This window comes from Mya arenaria, chromosome 6, assembly GCF_026914265.1.
Source record: "Mya arenaria isolate MELC-2E11 chromosome 6, ASM2691426v1".
NCBI lineage: Eukaryota > Metazoa > Mollusca > Bivalvia > Myida > Myidae > Mya > Mya arenaria.
Window position 1 is genome coordinate 33708859 of NC_069127.1, and position 11361 is coordinate 33720219.

At 36.8% G+C, this 11361-nt stretch overlaps 1 protein-coding gene across 1 annotated transcript; it reads right to left on the reverse strand.

Moving 5' to 3' along the window:
* Nucleotides 1-837: 837 nt before the first annotated feature.
* LOC128237525 (uncharacterized) lies at nucleotides 838-11314 on the reverse strand. The gene is made up of 6 exons (XM_052953109.1): nucleotides 11032-11314; nucleotides 7165-7345; nucleotides 6208-6352; nucleotides 3248-3389; nucleotides 2491-2639; nucleotides 838-1828 (listed from the first exon to the last, which is right to left on the reverse strand). Exons 1-6 carry the CDS (start codon nucleotides 11032-11034, stop codon nucleotides 1795-1797), a joined length of 654 nt encoding a protein of 217 aa, XP_052809069.1. The 5' UTR covers nucleotides 11035-11314; the 3' UTR covers nucleotides 838-1794.
* Nucleotides 11315-11361: the final 47 nt, after the last annotated feature.

Consider the following 11361-nt stretch of genomic DNA (forward strand, 5'->3'; position numbering starts at 1 on the left):
CATTCATAAAATTAAAACATTTTCTCTCGTAAAGAAAAAGAGAAAACCACTCTTTCTCTCAGACAACTCTTTGTAAGATATGTATAGATATATTAAACTATTGATCTGATGGGGTGTATCCCTAAATAACAACCAGCTGGGTGTATAAAGGTTTTATTTAATTCAATCCAAAAAAATCAAATATGTAGGAAAATGTGGTTTAATCTTTGACCATTCCATTCTGTAAGCAAAATTGATATATTTAAATTTTATTTATAACACACATGCTTGTTCATTTTATCAGCCAAAATCTTGAACCAAAAAATTTAATTGGTTTGGCCTAAGATTATAATTTAACAAAATTGCTACTCATTTCATTGCTCATGCATATAGCCTCTGATTGGCTTTTAATGAATGATATACTGAAAAAAAACTGCTCATCTATGCATTTAGCATTCTTAGAGGACCTACATGTCCACTTGCATCATGATTGAGAGTGGTGACTTTATTTTCATCTATGCATTAACTCCCATATCAGAACAAAAACATGAAGGCGGGGCTTACCATTCAGTATCTAGCATGCATAACAACACATTTCTCTTACTTTGAATTTAGTTATTGAATGTTTTCCTTGACAACATAGTACTAAACAGTTTCATCATCCACTAGCCTCCTAATAGAAATATACACTTCTACTGAAGCATACTGCATACCTTAGTTTCAATAACTCGCGATATGGATGCAATTTCTATTAAATATAGTGTGTATATGATCAGAAAAAATGAGGTTTTATTGTAATGGGCTCTCTGACTGTTTTCGGCAATTGGAAATTGTGGTGTAACAAAGACTAACAATTCATATTTTAAAGATTTATTAATGATGTTGTTTTTATGAACAAACCATGTTTGTACAAAGATTTGTTTGATATATTGTTAGATTCACATAGTGATATTCGGATGCGATACCAATAAAATCACAAAATGTTCGCTTTTATATTATAAAGATATAGGAATTTGAAAGCAGAAGCGCAAAAAAACAAATCCAGAATTAAAGTGAGCTGTTTCCAGTTAAAACACACACTGACTCGCACTACCTTCCTATGAGAGTGGCCCTTGAATAGAGGTTGTCAGAGGCTACCTTGGTAGGCAACTTCACATCAGTCAAATTTTCTTATATTTTGCATCTTATATTTGCAAACCTCTCTAATTTTCATCAAACTTATTCATATGAATTTATATACATTTTTTGCATATTTTATACTAGTATGTTTGTTTACACAAACATTGTTGATTTGTTTAAGATTCATCTAGGAAAAAGGCAATGTTCTAACTTCTACTAAGATGAAAATTTAACCTAAGTGGCTTTATGAATTCACTCACAGTCTGATGGAGTTTTCCCCTTCAATAGCAACAAGATCTAATCTAATAAGGCAATTTGTGATATCTGTTTAGACAAGAATAAAATAAACACACAAATGAAAAAAAACACAGCTTGTTGTGAACATTATGTATTTACGCCTGTAGTAAATCTTAAATTAATATTGTTTCTTCTACCGATTAAATAACAATAATAAAAGCAGATTGCACTTTGCCATACAAACATTTTTAATGCATGAATAAAAGCCCATTTATCAGAAAGCCATATCGCTTGCAATGATTGTATAAAATACACATACGGTATATTAGAAACACATATGTTAGAATTAGAAGATTTAACGACTACAAATAAACAAATTTTCTGTTAATAATCGGGGAGCAGTAAGCGTTGAATATCACAGGCGCGTGTAAGAGGGGCACCATCTTGGTGTGGTGGGGCTTATTGTGGCGCTACCTCCTCACGCAGCACGGTCCTGAAAATTCAGACACACCAATTAATTACAGGTATAGTTTAAACTTTATTCATTTTACAAGTTACGCCATATTTTGCTAAGTCACTCTCATTGGCACGATATTGCACGTGAATGTAGTCTGGGGGACCCTGCAGTACATTGAGAAAACACACTGGCTTGCTGACCACCAAACTCTTATACGCCCAGGGATGGTATTCAATATTGGTCTTTACTGGATCTTAGAACGATATAGCTAATCGGATTACTGGTTATAAATAACTGACCTAAGTAAATAAAGTCAATGATGTATGACCATAAGATTAGCTTTAGTTGAATAATGAATACCACCACAGGTTGGGAATGAAGCCCGGCGCTCCTAGGCGAGAATAGAGTGGGCTCATCAGACAACCCATACCTTGTGATTCAGGGGTGGTATTAAATATACAACTTAAGTTAATCATATGGCCATACATCATTGACTTCATTCACTGTATTGGTCAGTTATGAATAACAAGTAATCCGATTAGCTACATCGTTATTAGATCCGATTAAGACCAATATTGAATATCAGGTCTGGATCACATATAAACTTGGGTATGCTTTCTGTCAAAGACGAGCAAGCAACTGCTTTAACTTTTATTATATGGTCATACATCAAAATTGAGAAGCAAATGTGTATGTACCCGTATGTTCTGACGAGGCGCATGAGGGCGCTCGCTAGTTGGCCTGGTTCTGTGTACGGATAGTCGGCGGATATGGTCTCCAGGACTGCTGTCCGCACGATGTCGTCTGTTAACAACTTCCGGGCCTGAGGCTGCGTCGATGTGTAGAGCTGCAACAAACAGAAATTCTCATAAGACCTCAGCAAAATTGCATATGGCGTTCGGACCGAAATGAAATTTGAACATGTCAAGCGTTTTCAAATATATAAATTTTGCTGTTGATTTTAACCGAAGACATTTTTGCTGCAGTCATAGGACATCATACAGGTTGATCAAGGATTTCGAACACCGTATGCTCTGACTAACCATTTCGAAATAGATGTAACTGTACAGGAACGCATTTATTCTTGCCAGGGTAACATATATCATCGGCAACGCACTAACATGTCATTTCACTTTGTGAAAGGAGAAGTTAGCATCGGGATTCGCAGGTGAGCCGCAGGTATGCCATTATACTAGGAGGAGGGGGGTGTGGTGGTGAAGGATGCGTTTCAATTCAATAACGATCTTAGGCGAATTCAGTAGCCGTAAATTATCTTACTGCTATAGTTTCTTTATATTGTTTCATGTTAGTGTGAATGGAACTTTGGCCATCACTGAAATTTAACACGAAGTTGAGGTAATCCGGTAATTACCACGACTTAAATCCCTTTTTAAAACGGCCCAGAAGCGGGTTGACATTCTTATCTAATAAACTACTAGTAGTTCTACTGCGTACCACTTGGTCTTCGTTGGAGTAGAAGATGATGACCATCTCGTTACACTGGGAGGAGTGGCGGCCCCACTTCAGCTCGTTACCCAGGTAGTAGGAGAAATACTGCGCCTCCATGTAGCGGACCTGCTGGCTGTAGTCGGTTATGCTGCAACACATGGAGGTAAAAAGTTTAAATTTCTGTTAAAAATAGCATATCAACGCTTTCAAGCGGGCCCTTCTTTTCCCTTCTTTTTCTTGAAAAGCCCTATTATCCCTACTTTTGTAAAAATAGTTCGAGGAATAATAGAAAAGTTATAACTAAATTCATTTTTTGAAATTATCTTAATCTTGATTTTAATACGAAGCAATTTTTAATATTTTTGTAGGATAAATTGGATGCAGTCGGTTCCAGTGCTGCAAGAGGGGTTCTATGATGAGAATGACTGGTACTTGTTGACAAGTCAGAGACACCCATTTCAGGTTCATCCGCTCGTCCATTCGGAACTCCTCGGCCATTTTATCGAAAACAACCTCGGATGTATTTGGACGGTTTACATACTCAAAAAGTGGTACGTTTAAGTCCGCTGCAAATAGATCGCGTAGTAATCTTATTTAGCAGTTAAACTTTATGACTTAACTCTTGGGAATCTTAATTATGTTTACACTAAAACACTTCACTGGCAATCAATTTAAACTGAGATCAATAAATACAACTCTTAAACACTACATTTAATTAATGATATTATTCAAAAATTTACGAACTACTTCAACTGATGTACCGGCATACATCCGAGGTTGTTTTTGAAAAAAAATGGCCGAGGTGCTCCGAATGCTGCTCATCCTATTGTTGAATCCCTCTTGAAGCACTGGTTTCTAGGCAAAGATATATACATGTACATAACCATTGATAGATAGTTTTATTTTTCATTTATTTGCATCCAACAAAGGGAGGTAAAGAGCCCTACTATCCCTTCTTTTTGCTCTTAATATCCCTATTTTTCCCTACTTTTCCAAAAAATCCTCCTGCTTTTATCCCTACTTTTTTGATATTGGTCACTTGAAAACCTGCATAACTTGTACTCCATATATTCACATAAAGCGATTCAATCAATGGAATCCGTTGATGAGTTAGCATGTGTTACAAGATATTTCGTATCGTGGGGTTAAGGTTTAAGTACCTTCTGACATTAAACCCAAGAATTACGTGCCAGTACAAATGGTGAAGTGTTCGACTCAAAAAGGTTATAGCTATGAGAAGTTTTAGGTTCATTGAAAATGGTTGTAAGCCGATGGGACAATTTGTAATACCACCAATAGCCAGCCGTCTGCCAAATTTGTTTAATACATGTATGTAGATTTAAACTCTAGCTTGATTTATTATAGCAATTTTTGAATCTATCTGGATGTGACCTTATATTGAAATTTAATTTAAGGTTATTTACATGTATGAGGTAATTTCGCGGTACATTAACTTTCCTTTTAGAGCATACAGGGATATAACATTCACAATGCAATCTTCCATACGAGTTTCAATTGATTTTGAAATGTCGGTTAATCTCTATGTAGTGTAGCTACTGGACGGAACGTTTTTCATTTGCGTGAGCTTCAGTTTAACATTTGAATGGAAATTGTAACTACATAAACGCGGCACCTCTGTGGGTGAATGCCCGATATATACACACAGACAAAGTTTATAAAAAATAATTTGTTCAAGTCGTTTTTTTTTTTAAATGGATGTCCAACTGAATGCTTATTGCCAATAAATTAGTAAACAAACATAGATTACACCAAAATGTTCTAAAGACTTGATTATTATATTATTATATTATTTAATTATTTTTTATTTTTATTGTTTTTGGGGGGATGGAGGGGGGTGGAGACACATATACACCCCTAGACCCCTACCACGTTAAGGTACCTTTAGGTAGCGGACAAATGCTCCCCCCGCCCTTTCTGTGTCCAATCTTGGAGCCGCCCCTGAATTCCACTTTAAAAAAGACATATGTTTATCGGACTCCCATTTGCGCCACCTCAAAATCATTTGTCAGTGTTACTGAATATCACGTTTTCTCTAGAGATAAATGGATATGGCGTTAGGTTTCAAACATATTGTTTTCCAAAACAACATACAATCAATTGCTGTGCTATTGTTCGGCATTCTGCTTTGTTTTAATCATACATATACGAAACCAGACGTCTCCTCATTACCGTAGAAATAGCAATTCATCTCATTACCGTAGAAATAGCAATTCATCTCATTACCGTAGAAATAGCAATTCCCCTCATTACCGTAGAAATAGCAATTCACCTCATTACCGTGGAAATGGCAATTCACCTTATCACCGTAGAAATAGCAATTCACCTCATTACCGTAGAAATAGCAATTCCCCTCATTACCGTAGAAATAGCAATTCACCTCATTACCGTGGAAATAGCAATTCACCTTATCACCGTAGAAATAGCAATTCACCTCATTACCGTGGAAATGGCAATTCACCTTATAACCGTAGAAATAGCAATTCACCTCATTACCGTGGAAATAGCAATTCACCTCATTACCGTGGAAATAGCAATTCACCTCATTACCGTGGAAATAGCAAGTCACCTTATAACCGTAGAAATGGCAATTTACCTCGATACCGTAGAAATAGCAATTTACCTCCATTCACCACATTACGGTATTTAGTGGATCTACATGGCCCCAAATCAGCAGACCCCTATATTTATATTTATCAAGTTGGCCGGGGGCTCGTGTTCGATTCTCAGCATCGGCGTTTATGTGATGTGAGCCAGAAAAGTGGGATTCTTTCGGGTACTCTCCCAAAGAACCAGACCGCGTAGTATCGTGCAATCATTATCGTATTAGCAAACGCGCTACTTGATTACAACGAACATGTTTTAGTATTCACTTTAGCTCTATGTTAAGTATATAAGTTTGAACATAAACTTGCATATCAGATTAAGTACTGTTAAAGTAATCTCACTTGACAGTGTGCAGTCGCTTCATCTTGTTAACGATCGCCACCATGACCAGGTAGCCTCGTCGTCGGGATGCACGTGGACCGGAAGCGTAGCACGGGATTGTGGTCTCGTTATAAATATCTTTCAGTAGCTCGTCCAATCTGTTGGCTGATATAGGAATTCATAAATGTATGCATGTTGGGTCGGAGGGAGTTTCATAAGTGTTCTTTCTCGCCATTCGGAACTCCTCTGTCAATTTCCATCGAAAACAACCTCGAATGTATGCCGGTACATTAAGAAAAGTAGTTCGTAAAAGAAATAAAAAAAATAGTATTAATGATTGGTAGTGTTTAACGTGTATTTTGTATATCTAAGTTTAAATTAATTGTCAGTGAAGTGTATTATTGATTATTGCATAAATAATTAAGCTTTCCATGAGTAAAATCATTAAATTAAACTGCTAAATTGAAATTACTACGCGATCGAATTAGAGCGTAGTTAAATGTAAAGATTTCTGACATAGTAGGCCGTCCATATACCTCTGAGGATGTTTTCGATGGAAAATGACCGAGGAGTAACCGAATGCTTTTTGCTTAATGTGACGAAAGCTGAATGATTTGTGAGAAGTCCCGAGAAAAAGTTCCTCATGGTGATTTTGAATGAGAGTCTCACACTTTACAACTGAAAAAGAACCTTATCTTAACCGCTGTAAGAAGGACTTAAAGGGACTAGACACCAGATGGTCCCAAAATAAAAAAAAAAACAGTATTTCTTGAAAACACACCTAGAATGTGTATCGGGTGAGTGGCCGCAAGCGGACCTTTCAATACCCGCGAAGGTTGAAATTCTTAATGATTAAGCCAAGAAATAATAACTGCATAACGGTTGGCTGAAATTATAGGTTGTATTTCACCATTGTGTATACGCCAAACCTGAATATCAATAACTGACCGATGTATTCAACTTGAGTAAATACCCACCTTGCGATTCCTGAAGTAGGTTGTTTGGGTCGCATACAAAAGAGGGCCCGGAGCGCCCGCACGCCTGGTATCGTGTCACCGGGTCGGGCATCGTCTTCACGTTGAACATGTCCTGGGATGCGGACTGGGCGTGCCCGGGGGTCCCAATACTCATCAGCATCACTGCCAACACGACTTCCCACTAGAACAGATAATTTATTACCACTGTTACACATAGATAATGCAAAAATAATTCAGATAATCAATACTCTAGCTGCGACTCCTTAAAGTTAATAAATAGGGGCTTATAACAAAATACTAGTACATGTATATCACTCCTTAAAATTAGAATACTAAAACCTGTACAGATTTGTATGGTATATCCCTCCCTGGAGTTAACAGACAGGGGCCTATACAGAGTTTTAAATAATATGTCGCTCATTCCAGTAACTTAACAGGGACCTATACAGAGTTTCAAATAATATGTCGCTCATTCGAGTAACTTAACAGGGACCTATACAGAGTTTCATAAAATATGTCACTCATTGGAGTAACTTAACAGGGACCTGTACAGAGTTAATAAAATATGTCACTCATTGGAGTAACTTAACAGGGACCTGTACAGAGTTAATAAAATATGTCACTCATTGGAGTAACTTAACAGGGACTACAGAGTTTCAAATAATAGGTCACTCCTTGGAGTAAGTAAACAGGGACCTATACAGAGTTTCATATAATGTGTCACTCCCTGGAGTAAATAGACAGGGATCTATACAATGTTTCATAAAATATGTCGCTCATTGGAGTAACTTAACAGGGACCTATACAGAGTTTCAAATAATATGTCACTCCTTGGAGCAACTTAACAGGGACCTATACAGAGTTTCATATACTTTGTCACTCCCTGGAGTAAGTAAACAGGGACCTATACTGAGTTTCATATAATATGTCACTCCCTGGAGTAACTTAACAGGGACCTATACAGAGTTTCATATACTTTGTCACTCCCTGGAGTAAGTAAACAGGGACCTATACTGAGTTTCATATACTATGTCACTCCCTGGAGTAAGTAAACAGGGACCTATACTGAGTTTCATATAATATGTCACTCCTTGGAGCAACTTAACAGGGACCTATACAGAGTTTCATATACTATGTCACTCCCTGGAGTAAATATGATGGGGCCTATACTGAGTTTCATATACTATGTCACTCCTTGCAATAAACAGACAGGGACCTATACAGAGTTTCATATAATATGCCACTCCTTGGATTAACTGAACAGGGACCTATACAGAGTTTCATATAATATGTCACTCCATAGAGTAAACAGAGAGGGACCTATACTGAGTTTCATAAAAAATATTTCACTTCTTGGAGTCCCTTAACATGGACCTGTTCATGTGTTCATATAATATGTCACTCCTTGGAGTAGCTTAACAGGGACCTATACAGAGTTGCATATAATATGTCGCCCCAAGGAGTAACTGAACAGGTACCTATACAGAGTTTCATATAAAAGGTCACTCCTTGGTGTAACTAAACAGGGACCTATACAGAGCTTCATATAAAAGGTCACTCCTTGGAGTGAATATACAGGGACCGATACAGTGTTTCATATAATATGTCACTCCTTGGAGTAACTGAACAGGGACCTGTACAGAGATTCATATAATATGTCACTCCTTGGAGTATCTGAACAGGGACCTATACAGAGTTTCATATAATATATCGCTCCAAGGAGTAACTGAACAGGTACCTATACAGAGTTTCATATAAAAGGTCACTCCTTGGTGTAACTTAACAGGGACCTATACAGAGCTTCATATAAAAGGTCACTCCTTTTTGTAAATATACAGGGACCGATACAGTGTTTCATATAATATGTCACCCCTTGGAGTAAGTAAACAGGGACCTATACAGTGTTTCATATAATATGTCACCCCTTGGAGTAACTGAACAGGGACCTATACAGTGTTTCATATAATATGTCACCCCTTTGAGTAACTGAACAGGGACCTATACAGAGTTTCATATAATATGTCACCCCTTTGAGTAACTGAACAGGGACCTATACAGAGTTTCATATAATATGTCACTCCCTGGAGTAAATAGACAGGGACCTATACAGAGTTTCATATAATATGTCACTCCTTGGAGTAACTTAACAGGGACCTATACAGAGTTTCATATACTATGTCACTCCCTGGAGTAAGTAAACAGGGACCTATACTGAGTTTCATATAATATGTCACTCCTTGGAGTAACTTAACAGGGACCTATACAGAGTTTCATATAAAAGGTCACTCCTTGGAGTAAATATACAGGGACCGATACAGTGTTTCATATAATATGTCACCCCTTTGAGTAACTGAACAGGGACCTATACAGATGTTGATATAATATGTCACTCCTTGGAGTAACTACACAGGGACCTATACTGAGTTTCATATAATATGTCACCCCTTTGAGTAACTGAACAGGGACCTATACAGAGTTTCATATAATATGTCACCCCTTTGAGTAACTGAACAGGGACCTATACAGAGTTTCATATAATATGTCACCCCTTTGAGTAACTAAACAGGGACCTATACAGAGTTTCATATACTATGTCACTCCTTGGAGTAACTATACAGGGGCCTATACAGAGTTTCATATAATATGTCGCTCCTAGGAGTAACTACACAGGGACCTATACAGAGTTTCATATAATATGTCACCCCTTTGAGTAACTAAACAGGGACCTATACAGAGTTTCATATACTATGTCACTCCTTGGAGTAACTATACAGGGGCCTATACAGAGTTTCATATAATATGTCGCTCCTAGGAGTAACTACACAGGGACCTGTACAGAGTTTCATATTATATGTCACTCCTTGGAGTAACTGAACAGGGACCTATACTGTGTTTTATACAATATGTCACTCCTAGGAGTAACTGAACAGGGACCTATACTGGGTTTCATATAATATGTCACCCCTTGGAGTAACTGAACAGGGACCTATACAGAGTTTCATATTATTTGTCACTTATACATGTACATGTAAATAAACAAGAGTTTTCTATAATAAGAACAAAGAGGAAATTCTCGGAAGCCATCATGCGGGTTTCATTAAGCCATTCTACATAATATCTTATTGAAAACAGGTTTTTCATAAACTCTTTACTGACGAAAAGTCGTAAAATGCCAAGTGGCAGTGTGAGTGCTAAGGAAACAATATTGTCTCATGCAATATATAAGATGAAACACTGCATATTGCTGTTTATGAATACTTTGAACATTAATATTAGCCATTGGATTCATGTTCATCATTATACATTTTGCCAAGGCCAATCGTAGTTTGTTTCAGACCTATATATATGATCTGGGATTTTATTCATCGATGAAATATAATATACTTTTTTTAAATAAAAAATAGCTTTATTTTATATGTGGCTATATACTGGGATTCATTAAGGCTTTAGATGTACAATTATGGGAAAGGTTGACCCTTTGTGACCCTTTCGAACTTGAAAGATTGAACGAACCGCCTTTTTACCTCCATTTCAGATTCATGAAGAACAAAAACTGCCATAACTTTATCTAGTATATATTTTCGGTCATTTCTTTACATATGTTAGTAATCAATTAGTAATACCCTTTCAAACGATTTCAAAATTATATGAGGTCACCTTGCTGGCCACAATATTTAACGATACGGTCAATGAAATAAACGTTATAAACGATACTAAAAAACGAATTAAAAAGAAAACAGCATATAGACAAACTCACAATCTGACAGAATTATAACTCAGAATATATGAAACATAAAAATATACCTCAGAACATATGAAACACAAAAATATAACTCAGAATATATGAAACACAAAAATATAACTCACCATTGTTTATATAAGCACAGTTCCCACAAATATTATAAGAGAAAATTCCAGGAGTTCTTTGTTTGCCGACCTGGTAGCGAGTTAGTCAGTGATTGATCATACATATGTGTGTGTGAGTGTTTTACCCTCGCTGCCTACCCACATCTGATAAGCCTTCTGGCTGTGATTTTTCTGATAAACTACTGTGCTCTCCGAGACGTTGTCATCAAGTCGGAATGTATGATAAGGTTTATCATTGTGGTATGTACTTGTTATGTCGAGTTGTCTTTCAAGTGTGTTTCTTTTGTATGATGTTGTTTTTATAGCTAAGTATGCAAAGCATTCTAAAGT

Bases quoted from the DNA above. Each gene is read 5' to 3' on its own strand.
- LOC128237525 (XM_052953109.1), bottom strand. The intron at 6,353-7,164 runs GTGGGTATTTAC...TTCCTATATCAG, and splicing joins CCTACTTCAGGAATCGCAAG to CCAACAGATTGGACGAGCTA. The intron at 1,829-2,490 runs GTACATACACAT...CTGAATTTTCAG, and splicing joins CGCCTCGTCAGAACATACGG to GACCGTGCTGCGTGAGGAGG.